At 45.9% G+C, this 23,228-nt stretch overlaps 1 protein-coding gene across 10 annotated transcripts in view; it reads right to left on the minus strand.

The window, feature by feature from the left end:
• Positions 1 to 23,228, minus strand: part of DLG1 (discs large MAGUK scaffold protein 1) — an 86,557-nt gene that overhangs the window by 56,686 nt on the left and 6,643 nt on the right. For all 10 annotated transcript variants that reach the window (XM_081007414.1, XM_081007427.1, XM_081007426.1 and 7 more), the window contains exon 4: positions 10,823 to 10,993. In XM_081007414.1, coding sequence (XP_080863540.1) covers positions 10,823 to 10,993 — 171 coding nt within the window. The remainder of the gene's footprint in view (positions 1 to 10,822; positions 10,994 to 23,228) is intronic.

The raw sequence follows: 23,228 nt of genomic DNA on the forward strand, positions 1-23,228 counted from the left end.
TCCTGCCTGCAGGCTAACAAGGCAAGACTGAGGCACCCGCAAAACAGGACACATCTCACACAAAGGGGAGGAAGAAAACTGGAACCAGAGATGGAGATTCATGTCACTAGGGGAAAACACCACGTCCAAATAATTCTCTTGAAGCAAAAGCCCCTACGCAGAAGTGCTCTTGCATCCCCATCAGGCCACATCCTCTCTTTTTAAGGTGATACAACAGCCCCGTGAATATCCAAAAATAAGGTGCCACAGCAGAAAATTAGAAAGACTGGGGTTCACAAACTGTACTTAATACAAAATACAGCTTCTAAGCTGCTCAGTGGGGCACCCAGCTTTGCACACACCAAGCTCTCTACTAACTGCCTCTCAGCTACTGAGCCAAGTTCAGGGTCCAAGCCCTAAGCAACTTGGAACCAGGGTCCCCGGACGCTGGTCACTTTGTGACCCAGAAGAGGGCTCTTGCTGTGGCAGCAGCACCCTTGGCTTGAGAGATGGAGACAACAAGCAACGTAAAAGGCCTCTTATAGACGTTTATGTTTACCCAAACTTCCCTGGACTCCGATTCCTGGTTCTTAAGCTTTCTTTTAGTGTTCCACTAATTTTTATCTATGGTATATAGTTTTATTCTCTTCTTGAGCTTCCTAAAGGAAAATGTATTGTTTTTCTTTTGCTCCTGATTATATTTTAACTGCTTAAGAGATTTATGTTTATCTTAAGCAGCACATAAATTTCATACATAAATTAATGAATACAACCACCTAATGGAAAATCTGTATCTCCTCGAGCTGCTGACTCGCAAATAACAACAGAGGTTCTCCAGAGAGTCATTTTGCTTTGGCTGCTGCCCATCACTCCGAGTCCTAGCACTTTCCATTCTGTAGCAAGCTTCCCTCTCCAGAGAAGGGGCCCAGCTCAGTGATGGAGCACACGCGGCAGGTGCAAAAAACTCCAGGTAGGCAACTCCAGCCTGACATCACAACAGCCGCTGCCAGTTGGTACAGAGACAGGACCAGGCCAGGTGGCCTAAAGGTCTGGCTAGGTAATACGGCTGCTCATTGTGCTCCTCCTGCTCTTCGCTTATCTGATACTGCGAGCTGCCCCACAGACTGACTGCATAATAATACAGTCATACCTCATGTTACGGCCGCTTCAGGTTATGTGTTTTCGGGTTGCGGACCGCAGGAAACCTGGAAGTACCGGAACGGGTTACTTCCGTGTTTTGCTGCTCGCACAGAAGCGCTAAAACGTGCTCCACACATGTGCAGAAGCGCCAAATCGCACCAGCACAGACGCGGCACTTCAGGATGCGAACTCTGCGGGTTGTGGACGTGCCTGCGTCATGGATTATGTCCGCAACCCAAGGTTCCACTGTATATACATGAATATTCAACAATGCCAGGTGAGTGGTTTCTGGAAGGAATTATTCAGATAATTTAGAATTATGGTACTGTATTCTGTAGGCACTTGAAAAAGTTCTAGATGGACTTTTGATCACCTCCCCTAAGTCATTAATGAGCTAAAAATGCAAAGAGCTCCTTGGGACACAAGAAGAGTCATCTGGATGAGGCCAGGGGCCCATTCGGTTCAACATTTGCTGCTCACCCTGGCCAACCAGATGCCACAATGGAAAGTCCCCAAGCAGCTCCTCTCTTCTCCTGCAGTTCCTGGAACTGGTTTTCAGAAGCATGTGAGAGTGGGAGCCTTCGAGGACTCATGCTCAGTTCAGAGGTTACTCAACAGACAAGTAAACATGGAAAAACCTTCAATAGTAGGAAGCTGGAAAATTATCAACTCAGAGCAGCAGCAAACCTCTAAAACCTCTTACTGGCTAACAGCAACATACAGTGATTTAATATCCTCCAATATCTCAACAATATGCAATCAAAATTAATTTTAACTCTTAAAGTTTCTCCTTTAGTGACTGTCAGGAGAGAAAGGTGGGGCCCTGGGCATGTGTGTGTCTTCCTTACTTGAGCCTGCGGCTGAGTCAGCATCAAAGATAAGAACCTCTGCTCTAATTTGGGCCTGGCTTAATGTGCAAGATTTCATAGAATAGAATCATAGAATCATAGAGTTGGAAGAGACCACAAGGGCCATCGAGTCCAAGCCCCTGCCAAGCAGGAAACACCATCAGAGCACTCCTGACATATGGTTGTCAAGCCTCTGCTTAAAGACCTCCAAAGAAGGAGACTCCACCACACTCCTTGGCAGCAAATTCCACTGTCGAACAGCTCTTACTGTCAGGAAGTTCTTCCTAATGTTTAGGTGGAATCTTCTTTCTTGTAGTTTGGAGCCATTGCTCCGTGTCCGCTTCTCTGGAGCAGCAGAAAACAACCTTTCTCCCTCCTCTATGTGACATCCTTTTATATATTTGAACATGGCTATCATATCACCCCTTAACCTCCTCTTCTCCAGGCTAAACATGCCCAGCTCCCTTAGCCGTTCCTCATAAGGCATCATTTCCAGGCCTTTGACCATTTTGGTTGCCCTCCTCTGGACACGTTCCAGTTTGTCAGTGTCCTTCTTGAACTGTGGTGCCCAGAACTGGACACAGTACTCCAGGTGAGGTCTGACCAGAGCAGAATACAGTGGCACTATTACTTCCCTTGATCTAGATGCTATACTCCTATTGATGCAGCCCAGAATTGCATTGGCTTTTTTAGCTGCCGCGTCACACTGTTGGCTCATGTCAAGTTTGTGGTCAACCAAGACTCCTAGATCCTTTTCACATGTACTGCTCTCAAGCCAGGTGTCCCCCATCTTGTATTTGTGCCTCTCATTTTTTTTGCCCAAGTGCAATACTTTACATTTCTCCCTGTTAAAATTCATCTTGTTTCTTTTGGCCCAGTTCTCTAATCTGTCAAGGTCGTTTTGAAGTGTGATCCTGTCCTCTGGGGTGTTAGCCACCCCTCCCAGTTTGGTGTCATCTGCAAATTTGATCAGGATGCCCTTGAGTCAATCATCCAAGTCGTTGATAAAGATGTTGAATAAGACCGGGCCCAAGACAGAACCCTGTGGCACCCCACTAGTCACTCTTCTCCAGGATGAAGAGGAACCATTGATGAGCACCCTTTGGGTTCGGTCAGTCAGCCAGTTACAAATCCACTGAGTGGTAGCATAGTCAAGACCACATTTTACCAGCTTCTTTACAAGAATATCATGAGGCACCTTGTCAAATGCCTTGCTGAAATCAAGGTAGGCTACATCCACTGCGTTCCCTTCATCTACCAGGCTTGTAATTCTGTCAAAAAACAAGATCAGGTTAGTCTGACATGACTTATTTTTCAGAAATCCATGCTGACTATTGGTGATCACAGCATTCCTTTCTAGGTGCTCACAGACTGTTTGCTTAATGATCTGCTCCAGAATCTTCCCTGGTATTGATGTCAGACTGACTGGGTGGTAATTATTTGGGTCCTCTCTTTCCCCCTTTTTGAAAATAGGGACAACATTTGCCCTCCTCCAGTCTGCCGGGACTTCGCCTGTTCTCCAGGAATTCTCAAAGATGACTGCCAGTGGTTCTGAGATCACATCTGCCAGTTCTTTTAATACTCTTGGATGCAGTTCATCTGGCCCTGGAGACTTGAATACATCTAAACTAGCCAAGTATTCTTGTACTATCTCCTTAGTTATTCTGGGCTGTGTTTCCTCTGCTGAATCATTTGCTCCAAATTCTTCAGGTCGGGCATTGTTTTCTTTATCGGAGAAGACTGAGGCAAAGAAGGCATTGAGGAGTTCAGCCCTTTCTGTGTCCCCTGTTTGCATTTCACCATCTTCTCCTCTGAGTGACCCCACTGTTTCTTTGTTCTTCCTTTTGCTACGAACATACCCATAAAAGCCTTTTTTGTTGCTTTTAACCTCTCTAGCAAGCCTGAGTTCATTCTGTGCTTTAGCTTTTCTGACTTTGTGTCTACACGTGCTGGCTATTTGTTTGATTTAATTTATTTTAGTTTAAAATTACATCCAGTCTTCACAGAAGCCAATGACATGTGAGGCTCCTACAAGGAGCCTTGAGAGGGAATGTAAATAAATGACTTTTGCTGCAATCTGAGAGGTGGGGGATTTTGCTTTCTTTTTATAGAATTTATTTACATGCAAAAGCTATACCGTAATAGGGACAATGTAATTAACAGATGATTAACATTACTACATGAGCAATAATATCATGTTCCTCTTTGCAAAAGTATCATGTTATTTCTCTCACGTATCACATGGGGACATCCCAAAGGAAACCAAGCTAAGATTACTTTAATGAACATTGTCAAAACAGAAACAGAAGCTATCACAGATAAAAGCTGTGGGGATTTTTTTTACTGGAATCCAAACCGGGGGGGGGGACGGGACTTAGCCTACTTAGAGCAATCCTATGAGGGATGGCTGAGGGGCCAGAGGATGCTGTGGGCCTCTCACTTCTCCACTGTGGGGGGGGGTCCCTGCAGGTGGAGCAGGGGGGGCTTCCTTTGGAGGCCACAGTACAGCAGTTGCAGGAGAAGAAAGTTTGGCTTTTGCCAGTGAGGTTACAGTGACAGAGCAAACAGATTCAAAGCTTTACTAGGAAACTATTTTTATTGGAATACTTACTTGACAGCTTTGGGGGTTTGACTAGACAGCTCTTGGGGTCCCTTCCAGCCCTATGATTCAATGTCATACCCTTACCTTACCTTATTTAAAAGAAAATATATAGGCACTGAATACGGTCAACACGCTAACTGTAGCATGCTGGACGGCTGGCATTATGTTCATTTATTTATGTTCCTAATTTATTTCAGGAAACAGTGCATTTCTAAAAATTCAAAAATTTCCACCCCACATAACTGATGTTCTCCAAATGCTACTGAAATGGATGTGCGTTAAGCAAAGATGCTTTTTGTTGGGCTTCAGCCAAGGAGGCTAAACTAGTCGGGGAGCACAAGCACTTCAATGGGTCTGGCAAGCAGCGTGACCCACCAGCCACTGAAGCCACGTGCAAACTGGGATGACGTAGGGCTCACTCTTAACAGGGCTTTTAAATGGCCGGCACCTTATTCATAGCTGCAATGGGCACCGGGGGTAGAAGGACAAAGACTTGAGACCAAGGAGGGGATGCAGTCCTGGGTGTGGTCTTTTCCAGTGCAACGTGAAGACCTTGTTTCCCCAGGGCTTCTAGTTTTCAAGACAGACATTTTGGCAGTGCTGTTTTTTTCTGCTGTGGGTTTCACTTTGGATTTATCTCTTTGAAGTTGTCTTCTACATCTTGTCTGGAAGGGCTGGTTTTCTTTTTCTCCTGACCAGTGGATCACAGCAAGGAGAATGTGGGAGGGAGAAAGAGGGTTGGAGACAAGGAAGCAGCCCTTGGATGGAAGCACCACAACAACAGGGAACTCACGGGATGGGGACGGGAGATCCCATTGCATATCCTGCGAGTTTTGTGTTGTGCTCAGATCAAGCAAGTTGCCTGCCAGTTGGCTTTATCAGATGACTCCCAATTCCTAGTAAAAGCTTCTATCTATCCCCTTGCCTGGGTCCACACTCAAATGAAGAGTGGAGGCATCAGGTATACGTACTTCAAGAGGGGAGAGGATACAAAGGCTAATAAATGTTCCAATCCTTGAATGGCAGAGATGTGGAACATTAAGCATCTTTCTTTCTTTTTCTTAAAAAAACACACACACATTCAAAGCAAAAAAACAGCACCTCTGGGGGAAGATGTGGCTTGGTCCTAGGAACAAACAGATTGAGCTCTGGAAGATTTGGCACCCCCACCAGAGAAGCCCAGCATCAGTCAAGCTCTGGATCCAGCTGCATCACCAAGCAATGAAGTGCACAAACATTACTGTACAAAAGCAAAGGACCATCTGAAGATGCCCAAAATCTTCCTGAATCTGACTCCAGGGATCTCCCCACCTCTGGTCTTGAAAACACCCCCGTAATAAGCTTGGTTTAAATATTTGTAAATTGCAGAATGCCACAAGAACATACACATTTTCTATGTATCAGAAGTATCTCCCCTTGAATTAAGAACCAGACCATCATTAGGCTATGTTAGTTCACCTACCAAAATATGAAGATTGAAGTGCCTGGACTGCCGGACACCCTTTAGGATCCTCCTGCTCATCTTCTGAGCATGCCACATTGAAATGAACATGGTGGCCTTATTACAAGTTGCTCCAAAAACGTCTTGCAGTGGAGAAGCAAACAGCTCAGCTCAAAGCAGAATCACAAGCAGCAGCTGTGATGGATGGACAGACGGGCACTGCCTCCCCCCTCCCAACTGCCTTAGTGCCTCTTGATTAATCCAACTTCCGTCTGTTACACGTTCTGCCCACTTCAGATCTACAGATTATGCTGCTCCCAAGTGAAGAGTCTTTCTTGCCCAGTTATCCAGGTCAAGGAGCCGCCCACTGAGCACCCTTCTGCTCCCACCTAGAGAGGAAAGATGCCTCACCTCCAGCCAACAAAAACACCTGGAACCTGTTCTTCATCAGTGCTTTGCAAACAGATCCCAAGCTGGCCCTGGGTTTACATTGGGGAAGAGGCATAGGAATGGCTGCAACCAAGCCTCCAGCCACGACAGCTCTGGAAGCAGCCCCAGGGCACACAGGTGCCCCTTCCGGGTGGAGCACTCCCCCCCACCCGAACAGGCAGTCTTTCTCATTCCCAGGCCCAAGAACCGCCCACCCATCCACAAGAGCACCTCCAGCCTTGTCAAAATCCCACTTCAGTTTGCTGGCCCTCATCCAGCCCACCACAGAGTCCAGGCGCGTCTCCCTGGCCACACCACAGATGTCACAGAAACTGTGCTGAGTATTAGCAGCATACGGATGGCACCACTGCTGCCTGATGTTTATTGTATGTTTTGGTTTTATTATGTATCAAATCCTGGGATTGCATAGATGAAAGGTAGGAATGAAACTGAACAAACAAACAAGGCTGCATTCACCTGCCAGTTTACTTCGTTTTCATGACTTTTCCTTAACTGTTAAGTCCACATTATATTTCAGTTTTCACACAACGTAAAAGCCACTTCTCAAACTATTGTAGTGCAGTGCAAGCTTAGTGCTCATTTTTGCTTCCAGAAAAAAACTGTTTACGAATAATAGAGCAAGTTTAGCATTTGTTTCCATATGTTCCACTATATTCCGCTATAGTTCTGTTACGTTGTGTGTAAACTCAAACCTAACATGGAAATCAACAGTTGGGGAAGGCCATGAGAATGGAATCAATGGTCATGTGAATGCAGCAAAAACAGTATTTGGATAACCTGAGAGGCCTGTGGCCAAGGTCTTCCTTTGCAACATCTCCACCTAGAGGCCATTACAAAAGCAAATGCACTGCCAAAGATTTCTGTTCAGAGGGACAACCACCACAGAGCAGACTTCGAATTCCTCAGCCAGCCAGGCAGTCTCTGCAGGCCCACAGTCTACCTTCCATTGCATTAAGCCGCTTCCAGGGTCCCTGAGGATTCTGCCCCTAGCAGAGGAAGGCAGGCAGGCAGGCAGGCAGATGAGGCAGCTGCCCCCACCCTCCGAATCCCTGAGCAGGCTGCTTCCTCCTGTCTTTCTGGAGCTGGGAGACCTGCTCTGCCAATTCCCATCCTCCCCTGGGCTGGTTCAGGTAAGAAGAGGCTGGCACGAGTGCGTGTTTCAAGGCAGGGCTGGGGAGAAGGAAAGGCCAGGAGGCATCTGCCACTGACTGCTGTGGGTTACTTCCAAGTTCTGACAGCAGCTTCCCGTACTCCCTGCCTGACACTGCTATCTGCCTCAGTTCTTCAAGCCCCCTTCCTGTCAAAGTGAGTCCAGGCCCACCTATCTGCCCTACATTTCTGACTGTGAGGATGGCAGAGGCAAATAACTCATTCAGCCTCTCCTTTAGCACACCTCAGGCCCCAATGTGTGCAGGGTTAGAAACAGAGAGAGGAGAGCCAGGAGCTAAAGGGCACCTTAAACCAAGGTTATGGGCGAAACACCGGAATGTCTAGGTGCGCTTTTTTATAACAAGAATACAAAGCTGAAAATGAATGAACTGCAGCTAAAATATTATGTTCATTTTTCACATGGTCTAGTCCTTCGCAAGCCCCCTCCCTAATGTTCTTAAGAGGGTCTCTTCTCCAGTCTTCAGAGAGTAGCTGGAAGTGGGGAGGCAGAAAAAGGTCCTCCTTTCCTTCCACTCTGCAGTTTTAATCTGAAATCTTAGGCACAGTATTTGCACCCAGAGCTCAGAAACTGCTCACGCTAATGAAATTCCCTGTCACAAAATGCGCCTAGAACAACGGGAGTTTCAAACACTGGGTGTGTCCAAAGCCCAAGAAGAATTTTGCATGATGCATCATTCAACATACTTCACATGCATTCTTATGAAGCAGCTTGACAGAAGCAACCCTGTTCTGCAGATGGTGGCAATAGGGAGGGGGCTGAGGGTACAGCTGCTTTCCTAAGGCGGCCTTCCCCAACCTGGTGCCCCCCCCGGTTGGTGAACTACAACTCCCATCAGCCCCACCCACCACGGTCAATGTTCAGGGATGATGGGAGTTGCAGACCAGTTGCAGCTGGAGGGCAGCATGTTGGGGGAGGATGACCTGAGGAGTTCATGCCCAGCCTCCCAGCACACCATCTGGACTGTGCCAGCTGCACCACAACCTCCCATGGCAGCCTCCCCTCTCCTGAACTGCTTTTACACCATCCAACATCCACCTTTCTGTTGTTTAAACAAGGACTCTTCTTGTCCGGTTCATCATGGTCCTTCCATCCCAGCCCATGAGCCATTCCGCTTTTCAAAAACAGCCCACCAGGGAACACTCAGGATGAAACGGTGAAATCTGCTATGATTAAATGGGCACAAGACGTTGGACACAACATTATGTTCGCTGACTGGGAACAGTTATGGACCACAGGTATGAAATTTACGGCATGTAATGCCCTAAGAGAGAATATTATGAAAATGATATACAGGTGGTACATAACCCCAGTCAAGCTTGCAAAAATCTATCATTTGCCCGATAATAAATGTTGGAAATGTAAAGAAACTGAAGGTACATTTTTTCACCTTTGGTGGACGTGCCCAAAGATTAAGGCTTTCTGGGAAATGATATATAATGAATTAAAAAAGGTATTTAAATATACCTTCTTGAAGAAACCAGAGGCCTTTCTCCTGGGCATAGTCGGCCAAACGGTGTTAAAAAAGGATAGAACTTTCTTTATGTATGCCACAACAGCAGCAAGAATACTCATCGCAAAGTATTGGAAGACACAAGAACTTCCCACACTGGAGGAATGGCAGATGAAACTGATGGATTATATGGAACTGGCGGAAATGACTGGTAGAATCCGTGACCAGGGAGAAGAGTCGGTGGAGGAAGATTGGAAGAAATTTAAAGATTACCTACAGAAACATTGCAAAATTAAAGAATGTTAGAGTGATGGTGGATTGAAATTAAGTGGTTTCTAGCTGCACAGGCTTTAAAGTTATATACAGATTAAAATTAAGGATTAGGAATAAAAAGGTTAAAAGAATGGAAAATTGGCTATTAATAGATAAAAATTTAATGTTATATTATATCAAGATTAAGGATTGGGATTAAAAAAGAGGGAAAGGAATTGCTGGACAAACAAACTGAATTGGAATACAAAAGAGGGAGGTATGAGGAGGTCCAGAAAATAAGTAAATTTAAAAGTAGTGATGAAAAGATGGAATTGTTTTTAACTGTTTTTTCTTTTTTTATTTGTGTATTTTGTATTGTGTATTTTTCTTTTTACTTTTAAGTTCTTTTTTATTGATGTGTCTCTTTTTATCTGAAACTTTAATAAATATCATTTTTTTAAAAAAAATAAAAATAAAAATAAAAACAGCCCACCAGCTGCTGCTCCCTAGTACTGAAAGAACTGCTTCAGGGTCCCGCCCTTCTCACAGCTGTCCTCCAGCCCCACTGGCAGCTTCTCCACAGCCCTCTTGAACCCACTGCCCAGAACTCACCACCCAAGGCAACCTTGCGCTGAGCAGGGAACTCCTGAATCTCAGAAGCCCACGCCACTCCTGCTGCTGCCACCCTGATACAAAAGGTCAATGCCAGGTCAGTGCAGGCTCAAAATTTGCCAGCAGTCCAGTTCCTGTGTGTGTTGTTCTGAGCACCCCTCTTTCAAGGTCACATATTATTATCAGAGAAACTGTGGGGTGGGATAAGTGAAGGCAAGATGTAAGCCATTCACTGTTCCTGCTCAGGCTGCACAGAAAAAGCATTTTGCTTTCATTCTGACTGTGTAGATAAAAGATAACAAATGGATTTCTACAGGATGGGGTATTAGTATGTGAAAACAGTCCAGATCCACTGATCCCCAGGCATGAACCTTCAGATAGTGGAAATGTCAGGCGCCATCCTGGTACCCAGGCATCTTCACTTACTCGTAAGTAGCTGATAGCCAGTTGTAAAATGCCCCTGACACCTGGCTAATTTCACACATTGTTGGGAAACCCTGCTCTCAAACCTAAACTCAACTGAATAAAAAATCTTACAACAGAGGAATACTCGGGTTTTCATGCCATAACCTAGAAATAGACTAAGAATTTGCAGACGAAATCCTACACAGCCATCAAAACAATGATTTGTGAGAGAGTGAAACCTTAGATTCCTCAAACAGGAAGAACCGGTTACCTTGCTTCAGAGATGCAGCAGGAAATGAATGAATAACACGTCCGAACTTCATGTTATGATGAGAACCCACCAATTAGAAAGACATAAGGGTAGGACTTGGAATGAACAGGAAATCTTTACAACAAGAAGGCATGCAACTTTTCACCAGACACCTGACCCATTATACCCAAAGAGGCTCCGAAATATGTGCACGCCTCCTACCTTGACTGGCGAAATGTGAGAGTGGGACACAAATCCATGGACATTCTCAACTTGAGAGAGGCTCTTCTCAGAAACATGCACAAGCTCTGGAGCTGCTGCCTCACTGGGAGTTTCCCGGGGGGAGCCGTGCTCTGGCGAAGGAGTGTCATCGTCATCTTGAGAACGGTATTTCTGGGGGAGGAAAAAGGTTCAAAAGGAGACCAATTTTACAAGGCAAACCTCAACAACACAACTTGCTTCCCCAACCTAAGAGGGGAAGAAGGTGGCAACAAGAGAGCGCTGGCTTCTCTGCAACGGTCCCAGCACAGGCTGCCCAAGTTGCGCATCAAGGTTGCGCCCCTCCGCTTGTGCAGCGGAGTCCCTGCCAGACTCCACCCCCCCCATGTAGAACCACCCGTTTTTACTTATTTATGACATTTAAATTCCATCTTTCTGCAGACCAGAATTCAAGACCCCTTAAGTCAAAATGACACACATACTCATCCCAGAAAATGCCATAAATTATTATTATTATTATTAATTTCATGTCTATGCCACTTTATGCTTTTAAAAAAGAAATCTCCAAGTGGCTTACAACCTACATTAAAACATCAAATAAAACAATCCAGAATAAAGTATCAATGAATAAAGTCAAATAAAAAGTATACATTCAAGCAAAATACAAAACAAAACAAAAAATAGCGAAATAAAGAAATAAATCCTGGCAGAGACCAAAAGCCGCCAATAAACATTTTAGCCATTAGAAAACCAGTTCTATAACCTAAACTATAGAGCTTGGACAAAAACAAACCATTAGCACATTAACAACCAAAAGCCAAGAGAAACACAGATTTTACCTGGTGCCCACAGGCTAGTGAACAAGATGCCAGGAGAACTCCCCTGCCGGGGTGGGGAGAGGGGACATACAAAGGAAGAGGTTTTCTCCAGAAAAAGGCCACCCACAAGCGAAGGTCCCTGAAGACGCTGGGCAGGTTCACAGGCCAAGAGGAAGTCCTTTGACAACCCATCTGCGACCATTTCTAAAGCCACCATTTAGAACTGTGCCCAGAAATGAGCCAGGAGCCAACAGAGTCCCCTGGAAGAGCCAAGCCAACAGGCTCATAACCACAGGCCCCTGGTCAACAGCCTGGATGCCCTGCTTGACCCAGCACAAGCCCTGAGGAAAGTGAGTCAGGATGTGACTCACGTGGGGACACCTGGCACGAGGCCATCCTGGAACCAAAGGGACCGCAGCTGATGCACCAAAGGATGCTGGGAAAAGGCATCCCGGTGGACCAGTCGCCAAGGCCATCTAGGCATAGCCAGCAGGCCCGGGCTTTCCATCGAATCATTGAGGAGGGGCGGGGTGCTTGCGTGTGTGTTGAGAGGCCAACCCATCCCACCTTACCCAGGGGGGCACTGGCTGAATGGGGTGCCAGTGGATATTTATTTATTTCATAAAATGTCATTTAAAATTATATACTGCTTGGGTGTAGAAAAACTTCACAGCTTATCCCTACTGTGTGTTTCAGGTTGGAGACTGCCTGAGCACTCAAGCAAAAAGGCCATGCTCTGCCTTTTGTTCAGAGCCAGGCGCTGGGAATTCAAGTGCTCTCTCTGCCCTGCGGCTCCCAGTTCTCCCTCTGCAGACAGAGTGCTGCCAACTCCAGCATTCACCCACCCGTTTCAGTGCAGTGGGCAAATGGCAGTTTGCAGCCCTCCCGCCTCTTTTGCCCAGCAGTCTGAATCATTCTGAGAACAAAAGATGGCCAGGAGGAGGAAATCAGCTGTCACAGGGAAGAATCAGACCATGGAGCCAAGGGATTATTTAAAGAAGAAGACCAAGAGGAGGAGGAAGAAGAGGAAGAAGAGACCTTTCTCCTCCTGGATGGAATAAATATCTGAAGTTCTGCACAAGAACTGTGAAAGGCACACAACCATTGGCACTCAAGAAACAGCAGCTGGAGCTAGGAGCCATGTGTCGGTCACTGTTTCATTAGGCCAGTAACAGAAGCCAAAGTTATGGTTCTTCCTTTCTGCCCAGACAGAGGATACTGCAAATGTGAGTAACACTGAAGTTGGGCTGGCGTTGGTACAGGTCAGGCTGCTCACATGTCCTAGGCATGTTATTTCTTAGCCCGCTTGTGCAAAAAGCATACCAGAAATAAGCACTTCTAAGTAAGCTTCTCCATTTTGGGTTTGGCTTGCCTGGTCCTTCAACCACCACCATTAGCACTGTTAAGAGAGCATTTTAATCATTTCCCATGGACTGGATATGCTTCAGGAGTAACAGCAATAAACAACTGGGGGAGGGGACCTACAAACATACCTGCAAGCACCACAGGGACTCCCCAAGCTTCACTGGCCTCTGGGACCAGTAAGTTTAAAATGGTATTTTGGAAAAAGACACCCGCACACAGAGTGCTTGGGAGCATATGCAGAGACAAACCTTGGCAGCCTTGTGGAAACCACAATGGAATGTGGAGATGCGCTGCACCTCACCCCAGGCCAATATGGGGAAGGGGAAACATCATGAAACCTCAACTTGTGCCTCCCCCCCAAAGTTATTGTTCCATCACTGGTGGGGAAGAGAAGGAAACACGAATCTGAAGTTGCAGGCAGCATCTATAACCTCTCCAGGGCAAGTTTTCTCCTGGCATATTAAACCTCCTCTGCTCACAACCAGCATGCAAAACACAGGCTGAGTGGTAGGGAAAGTCTTAGCTGCCATCCAGACACTCAGACACACTATTTATTTGTTTAAATTTCCACAAGGTCTCAGGGCAGGTAACAACTATTTTAAAACACAACATTAAAATCTGTTACAACAAATCATGGTCAAAAGCATAGGGTGGGTCCAAATACGTCTCAGGTGTCAAAAGCCAGGGAAAAGAGGTGCATCTTCAGCATATAACAAAAGTTACACAACAAAGGTGCCAGACACACCTCTCTGTGAAGGGACTGGCTATTCAGCCACTAAATTAAAGGGTCCGCCTGGCACTGGGTACTTGCAGGCCACACTGGAAGTTGGAAGAGCTAATATACAAACTGCTGAGATTTCACATGAAACATGCACCCAACAGGAAGATTTTTTAAAAAGAATGGAGCTGAGCATTTTTGCCATTCCCCAAGAGGGGCAGCTGTGAGGCAGCTGCCGTCACTGAAAACTCTTTATTGCCTTCCTGCAACCCTCTCCCCCATTTCCCTCCCAGTGCCAACCCCAAAGCTGCCTTCCAGTCACTGCACTTTCCCTGCAACATTTCAGTTGCAAGTCAGTCCTCAAAAACCCTGGCTGGGTCAACTGAACTTGCCTGAAGATCCTCTCAGAGGCAAAATGCATGCTTCAGCTGTTCTCTCTCTAAAGTATCTGGAAACCAATCGCAGCCTGGGGTATCTCAACCCACATTGTTATGAGGAAACCCCCAAATACTGGGTAATAACATGCATTTCACTTTTTTAAAAAGGAGGGAAGAAAGAAAAGCCATCAAGTCAATCCAAATGGATGCTCTGGATTAAAGGTCACTATGCCCCCTTCACTGCTCCATCACAGTTTGTCAACACAGCCCCCAAAGCCCTCAGGTGTTCCCCCAGGGACCTCAGGAGGCTTCCATTCCAACAGACAGAACCCTTGATAGCCACAGAATAAAGCAGGAGCAAAACATTTAAGATGGCAATTAATAGAGCTACTTCCTGCTGTAGAAACCTTTTTATTACTATAAGCCACCCCAGGAGCTCAATAAACAAAAGAACAGGGTATGAATATTAGAAAGTAAAAACGGTAACTACAAAAACATGCCGTGCTTTGCCAGGGCAGTGCTTCAGCCTTCCCCCAAGGTTTTTCTACTCTGCCTTTTAATTGTTCTCCTGCAGAGGGTGCGTGTGCAATGTCCCTCTTCCACAAGGCACACAGACCGAGCAGAGATCGCCGCTGCCTGCCTGCCCCCAGCACGTCACCAAAGGCGTATGACTTAATCCCATCCCATGGCATAATTCTATTGCTACAGATCCCATTAACAAGGAGATGCTGCTAATTTATTTAGATGTGCCAGAGGTTCGCCAGAAACCCCGTTCGGACCCACCTTGCATCCAAACATTAAAGAGACAGTGTTGTTGCTGCATGCTACTTTGCAGTGGCACAGCACTGGAGAAAAGCAATCCACGTTTTTTGTGCTAGGAGACATCTTTTCAGACCCAGGACACCTCCATCATTCAGCAACCGAGATTCAAGAAGAATGCTTTTGGAAAGAAGGGCTTGCTGCCTGCCTTGGACGTGTGAGTCCATGATCCTCTCAACAGAAAGCTGAGACAGAAAAACAGCACGGAATTATTTCTTGTGGCAGAAGTCCCCACCGCCTGTGGGATCGAGCTGAAGAGGTCCATGTGTCCCTTTCCAAGAGGGTGGCTCCCTCTTCAGTTAGAGAAAAGGCATCAGCATGAAGAGAACTCTGCAAGTGCTCCCTTTTGGAATCCTCTTGGCCAAAAATCTCCAGGGAGGGGAGCAGGAAGGGAGGGAGAGAAGGGGATGAGGCAGTTCCACCTGCTGCAGGCAAAGTAAGCTCCGCTACCTCCTCCATAAGGATAAAAGCGGCTCATCTGGCTGCAGCCACTGCTCCGTTGATGCCAGATGCTGAGGGGGAGGGGCAAAACGCTGCAGCAACCGACCCATCATCGCAGGGGGCACACACAAGCGCACGCCAGAGAGAGAGAAGCTCCAGCAAGCACATTTCAGACTGTAGCAGGAACTTGGAAATCCAAGTAAATGCAGCCAACTTCAAAATATCCAGCCACTCGCTGCTCATTTCCTGGTCCTGTTACTTCTGTCTACCTGGAAGGCAGGGAGGGCTGGCACCTGGAACAGCCAACCAATATATGGGGCATCCTGAAGCTGTCTCTCTTGGAGCCCATTTCCATTGGTGAATGGAGACATCGGGTATCAGCAGAGGTTTCATTGCAATGGCAGGGCAACGGAGGCGCAGCCGTGTTAGTGGGTAGCAAAGAACGATGTTAATTATTGCAGCCTGCATATGTGGAATGCTTCACAGTGAATCAGCACCAGGAATGAAAAGCTGACATCAATGTGGGCAGCCATGAATCACCCAGACATTCCCATCAGAATAAAAGGGGCTTCCCTTCTCACCACTGTGCGTTCATTTCCAACCCACAGACTGCAATAAGAGTTATTAGCACTGTAGGGTCCTGTTAAATCTATCCTGCCTTGCAGCCAGTTTCGCAGGGCTGGACAATGGCTTTGGGGCAGCAGGATTTATTACTGAGACTAGATAAGGATTTGAAATAAAAGGGCAATCCAATAGCAATATTCATTGCTGCATTAAAGAAATTGCAGGAGAGAGGATTTATTGTTTCATCTGTCACCTCAAACAATAAGCTCTTGCACTTAGACCTGGAACTGGCAGAGCTGACCGTTCATCTGACCGTTATGCTGTCGCCTAAGGGGGGTCCATCTATCAGCACATGGCACTTTTGCTGCAGGGTCCCTGCTTGCACTGCTTTGGAACAAAAACAAAGGGAAGCAGCCAGGGCAAGGCAATGTGGTGCCCCCACCCCCGATCACCAAGTCTAGAAAACAGACACAACCCTCCCAAGGACAGTGTGGCCGTGGAAAGGGTAAAAACAGGCAGAAGTTCAATCCCACTACACTGCTAACTTCTCAGAATAGTTTGGGCCAGCTTTGAGGGGCTAGTTTAGTTCTTTTGCGCTCCTCCCCCTAGGAGGAAGAGGGCTTTTTTAGCCTAAAGTGCACTGGCAGCACTTATTTGGTCTAAGCATGGCTGTTTTGTTCCAGGACCAGTTATTTTACTTGGGCTCAGGCAGCCCTCCTAGTCAGGTACACACACAGAAGAGGGGGGGGGAGAGGACCACGGGCTTACACCTGAACTGCATGTGATTCCTTCTCTCTCCAACAGGGAACCTCTTCAGCTTCAGGAACACCTTGGAAGCCAAGTGATGGACTGGAGGGCCACATCCAGTACACAACAACTGGCAGTTAATGTGCGTATCATTTTCACAAACACCGCAGGTGGATCATTCCACGTGGTTTTAGAATAAATGATTTAGACTAATTGCCCTCAAAATAGGAACACTGCAGATCTTTTTTCCAAATGCCTGGTGTGTTTCCATTTGAGTTCATCCATACCTATTCTGCAAAGGCCTGCTTTCTAAAATAACATAATAGTCAGACAGGCTCTCCAAGATTTAGCCAACCTGGGCAAGCGGCATAAAAGGAGCAGGATGCGGTCCTTGGGTCCATACAGTGTTGGGGGTGGGGAATCACAAGCTCTCAGCCCATTTTCTTGGGTGATGCCTCAGGACCCAGCCCGCCAGGCACACCCAGAGAATCCATTTGAGGCACATTAAGAGGTTGTCTTGCCTAGCAATACGATGGACAAAGACTCCCACTTCAGCAAGGCAAGTCAATGGCTGCCTTGCAAACATCCGCTTGTCCAAAGGACTTGATCACAATCATTCAGACCAGTAGAATACCAGTGCATAGATGATTTTGCCATCTTTTCTAATTGAAATCAAAGCAGCCAATACAGTGGTACCTCGGGGTAAGAACTTAATTCGTTCCGGAGGTCTGTTCTTAACCTCAGGTACCACTTTAACTAATGGGACCTCCCGCTGCCACCGCATGATTTCTGTTCACATTCTGAAGCAAAGTTCTTAACCCGAGGTACTATTTCTGGGTTAATGGGGTCTGTAACCTGAAGTGTCTGTAACCTGAGGTACCACTGTACATGGAAGTCTGCCGGACTGATATTGCCTATACTAGAAACATATATGGTTCACAGGAAACCATGGTCCAAAATACATCTCTAAAGCCAGCTTTAGAAACAGTAAATGCATATACAAGTAGAATTTGTCTCACAGGAAAAGAGGCCCGTTTAATTCCTGGAAAGTGTATAATAATCAACAGTGACAACATGCTAAAGCCCTGAAGTACATGTCTGATTCTGTGACATCTGGTTATAAGGAACTGGGGGCTTGTGCCGGATGGTTTAAGGTTGCCGGCTCCCTCCAGCAGGATCAGCCCCTGAGGTGCTGCTGCTCCAAGGGGAGCGAAGATGCAGGCAGCAGCTGCAGCAAGAGAGGCTTTGGGGGGAGTGCCCCATTTTTGGAATTCCATTCTTAAAAGAGGTTCAGTGGCACCCTTTTCATTTTCTTCTCAGCATCAGCTGAAATCCAGGCCTTTTCATTCTATTTGGTTTTAATTCTGATTGTTCCATCTGCTGTAATTAGCTATTTGCTGTGTTTTTAATATTATACTTTGTGAACAGCTGAGAGCTACAGCTGAAGAGTGGCTAATATAGGTTTGAAATCAATAAAGCTGGAATAGGCTTACAAAAGATTATGGAAGCAATTCTGGGGCCAGCATTACACTTTAGGTCTCTCTAGGTACGTATAAGTGACTCAAGATGAGACTTCAGTGAAAAAGGTTGCAAAGTCACAACAAAGGGCTACAAAGTTTTCAACATTACGAATACAAAAGTTTGGCATAAATAGAAGATGTTTATAAAGCTCTGAAAGTTTTCGTACTTATTTATTATATCTAGATGCTTTCCTGCCCTGATATTTCTGAGCACACATGAGAGAAAGTTATCGTATTATTGCAATAATCTCATCCAGACACAGTGAGGATGCTCACAGCTCCTCTTCTGTCTTCCACAGAGAATCAGCCACTTGCAAACTGCTATTGCAAAGGGCCCACAATTCCTTTCTTCCCATTGCTCAAAATGGATGCAACACATCCAACCCTTTCATTTTCCTCACAGTGGTTGTCAGAGTAAGACATGCCTTTTGCCAGCAGCAGAGGGCAGCATGTCTTCTCTATTCCTGAACACACTCCAGAACCATAGAATCACAGTGTCAGGACCGGTCTCTTCCCTGACACACAGAATGGCAGAAGTGGGAGGAACGCCCCCCCCCCCCGGGTCACATCGAGTCCACCTTTCTGCAATGCAGGAAACAGAACCACCTTAACCAAAGGTAGGCACTTTTCAGCTTATTTACACAATAAATTTGTGTCCTTTGTTAGGGTGCCTTACAAATGAATAAAAACTTACATTGCAAAGTAAAGAGAACAAAACTGCAATGGCGGAAGAATGCAGACATTTCATCACAGATTTGTGCCCTAAAACCCCTGAATTGGTGGGCTAGGCCTTTAAGCCGGTGGTGGGTGGTGGCCACTGGACCTGGTGGGGCCTCAGGAGGCCACAGACAGTGCCGTGGTTGACTTGCTCTGGGGTTTCTCCAAACCTCCTTCCATTGCAAAGATCCTGTGCACACGTAAGCACTGCAACTGTACAAATGTGCAACCATGTAAAAGGAAAGGATATATATAAAAAATAAGAATTCATTTCCACTGAATTTGGGGATCAAACCTGAGACTGTACCTGCAAAGCACATTCTCTTTCCCCAAAGGTCTAACAGATGGAACTTGGGAGTTTAACTTGAGCGTTAGTTATGCGGTTGGAATCCTACAGTCCCCAAGAAACCACCTCCCTTCTGTATTTGAGTTGTTTGAAATATTATTTATATTAAACAATGGTGGCCAGGATCTAGTTATAAACTTCAGCTTCAAGATGTGTAAATGTTAGCAAAGGTATAAGATGTAATACTTCAGAAGTAGAAGTGTTGAAAATAATTACCGTATTTTTCGCTCTATAGGACGCACTTTTTTCCCTTCAAAAATGAAGGGAAAATGTGTGTGCGTCCTATGGAGCGAAGACGCCATAGCCCCGCGCGCGCTCTCCCGGCTGGAGAGGTGACGGGCGGCTATTGAGGCTCTTGCCATAGCCGCCCGTCACCTCTCCAGCCGGGAGAGCGCGCGCGGGGCTGCTGGAGAGGTGACCGGCGGCTATAGAAGCTCCTGCCATAGCCGCCCGTCACCTCTCCAGCCGGGAAAGCGCGTGGGGCTGCTGGAGAGGTGAGGGGCGGCTATAGAAGCTCCTGCCATAGCCGCCCGTCACCTCTCCAGCCGGGAGAGGGTCGCGGGGGGCTGCTTTAGCCCCGCGCGCGCTCTCCCGGCTGGAGAGGTGACGGGCGGCTATGGCAGGAGCCTCTCTGCTGCGCCTTTCCGCTGCTCCCTGACCTGCTCTTTGGGGCTGGTGGTGGGCTTCCCCCCGCCAGCCCCAAAGAGCAGGTCGAAATGAACCTGAAGCCTGGAGAGCGAGAGGGGTCAGTGCACACCGCCCCCTCTCGCTCTCCAGGCTTCCAAGGTAGCCGCCTGAACGCACCTTAAACGGCACCTTGTTTTAGAGCGGGAAAACAAGAGGGGGAAAGTTCTCCCCCTCTCTGCGCAGCGCCTCCTGCCACTTCGCTGAAGGGGCGCTGGGCAGAGAGGGGGAGAAATTTTTTTTCTTGTTCTCCCCCCTCTAAAACAAAGTGCGTCCTATTGTCCGGTGCATCCTATGGTGCGAAAAATACGGTATAAAATACTGACGGTATAGTAGGGGAGGGAGAGATGCCAAAGTGGGGTGCTGTTTCTTGATCATCAAGATTTTGAAAGACGCTTCTGTTTTGGAGACTATCAGCCTTTATACCAGCTACAGTCTTCACGGCAAAAATGCAAGTTAATATTATATGGCAAAGAAACTGCCACAACTCACAATAAAAGGTATGTCTGACACCTACATTATTTAGCTTCTGAAGAATGCTGAAGACACACCTCTTTACCCTGGCATTTGACAAATGAAATGTCTATTACCCACCTTATTACTGTGATTGTTATGTTGTGTAAAACTGTTTTAAATACTGTGTTTTAATGTTATAACCTGCCCTGCGATCTTACGGTGAAGGACAGGTAATAAGCAGTTATAATACTAACGATAACAATAGCCCCCAACTGTTACATTAGGCCCGTTGTAATCAATAGACAAGTTACTTTCCAGCGGGTTTTCTCTGTCTCAGGCTCACTATCGCTAAGACATCAGGAAGAGCTACAAGAATGCAAGGCTGCCCTATTACTAACCAAGGCTTTTCATTTGCTTCAGGTGTTTATAACAGAATGTGATAAAACATAGGAATATCAATAAGGGAAGGCAATCTAAACATTAGATTCCTTCTACATAATTATACTGGTATTATAACAGTGAGGTATCACTGACAGCTAAAAAAACATCTGCTCCTCACCAATATTAAAAATATCTAAATGGAAGATTCATGTTCCAAGAACAGGGTGCAATATGCTGAAAACCACAACACACACATGCGAGACAAAATAAGTTAAAGAAATGTAACTTTAAAACATACAGAATCCTTTTGTGGCATATTGAACAACTGATTACTTTGAGTAATACAGAGATTGAACTGATGTGATTAAACCACTTATTTGTAATCTTCTTAGAACAGATGGTATTTTTAGTGCCCCAGATGTTAAATTTATGGTTAATATTATGACTACCTGTGAAGTTTTGTTGTTTCAAAAGTGTGAAAATTAAAAAAGGAACAGCATATATTTTATATGCTTTTCTTTTACATGTTTTTAATTTTCTTGATTGTTTTGAAATGTTGCAATTTTATTAAACGATGGGTTATACATTTCTTAAAATAAATAATACATCACCTGAAAGCTTCATTCTGCGCGGCACCAGCTCACACTGCTTGAGACAAATTTCTAAACCCCAGAACAGCACCCTGCTATACAGAATGAAGTCAAAACCTCTTGGAAGGTTCACTATTAAAGCTTAGAGCTTGGAAGGTCCAGAGATGTTTTCCTACTCAGGGACTGACACTCTAAATGTGCAACGCCAGTTATCTTCATGACATCAACCCTGGATCCAACACAAATGCAACGCTCACTTAGACATTCCCTGAGCTCAAAACAGAACTCTAAGATAAAACTGTCAGGCAAAAGACAAGACTTCATCTGTTTCAGCCATCAAGGCAAAACCCTTTGAAGATGACATTTGCGCAAACAGAGAGTAGGTATGAAAGGATGCATTCATTTTCCTACCATAAGAAAAATTCAGAGGCTTTCACATCTACTGCTCTAAAAAACCATCACCTGTAAACTGCCAAGATACTCTCATTAAAAGTTGTCAGATTCTATTCTCACATGCAGACTTGATGAAGTAGTTTTTGTTTCATTCCAATGACTGTGCTTGCTGAAGGCAGAATTACGGGGGTGGGGATGGGCTTTTAAGCATCTCACAGGAAGAAAAAGGTCTTCAATAGTACAGGGCATGCCTGTCCTCTCTCAGCCCACCTTTTGCGGGACCCCTTTTCCGCTTCCCCGAGTCAGGACGCTTGGCCGTTTGCAAGCAATGAGGAAGACCGGTCATTGTAAAGCACTGGCCAGCATCAGCACAGCCAACATGGAACCTTTGTGTCACAGGACATTTAAAAATGGAATCCCAATAAAGCTTCATCAGATTAAGATAACCATTAAAAAGGGAAGATTTAAGGTTATGTAAAACTAGCATATGAGTTCTATTCTGAGAGTTCAAGCAAAGCAGCAAGAAGATGCTAGCATTTGTATGCATTCAATACCATAACATGCACTCGTTTTGTGTCCTGCTAAGCAAGCTAAGATATCCCAGAGGAGGCTTGAAATGAAATTCTCCCTACAAAAAGTTGCAAAGCATGGAAGTTAACATACGGCTTCCCACAAACATAGCCACCAGCCCTGCTGAAACTCCGTCTCTTACCTTGGTGGTTACAATGCAAAGGCAGTCCATTGCTCCACACAGCCAGTTAGTTTACTTTAAGTCCATTATTTGGCCTGTGGTTGTTTACTGAAAACTGGGGGGTGGGGGGGAGAGAATAAGGGGGGAAGAGGGGGAAAGAGGGGGAAAGAAAGAAAGGGGGGGTCAAAGCATCAAGACCTGTCGCAGGATGCAGCCAAGGAAGAAAGAACCCAATAGGCAGAAACACGTTGGGAAATGAGAAAAGCTCCCTAGAAACAAACAACTGTAGAGGAAGGAGGCTTTTCCAATGTGCTCCAAATTATTCCTGAGGTTTACAATTAACCTGCTTCTTCATGCAGTTTGCTCCAGCGCTCCCCGTTCTAAAGATGGCTTGATGGATGAGATTCAAAGCTGTATTTAATTAAACATATTTTGAATAAACCGCTGAATAAAAAAAATTCTCTCCCTCCCCAACGAAGCATTCCAGCAAATGAAAGCTACAGTTACATGCAAAGGTTTCCCCCATTAAACAATTTCAGCATCTGGAGTCAATAAGATAACAGATGGAATATTCCATGTAGAATTTCTGAAGGGGTGGGAAGTGAAAACAGAGCTTAGGAAGACAAACAACAAAGCTTGGTTTTAACTATTTTTAGCACTTGCCCGTCTTGAATGTACCAGATTTAACAGGGTGTGGCTCAAAGGCAGCACCTGCTTGCACACGGAAGACCCCGATTCCTTTCCAACCCAAAGGGCTCAGGCAGCAGGGCTGAGAATCAGTA

Source organism: Podarcis pityusensis (genome assembly GCF_964106645.2).
Source record: "Podarcis pityusensis genome assembly, chromosome: 5".
Lineage (NCBI taxonomy): Eukaryota > Metazoa > Chordata > Lepidosauria > Squamata > Lacertidae > Podarcis > Podarcis pityusensis.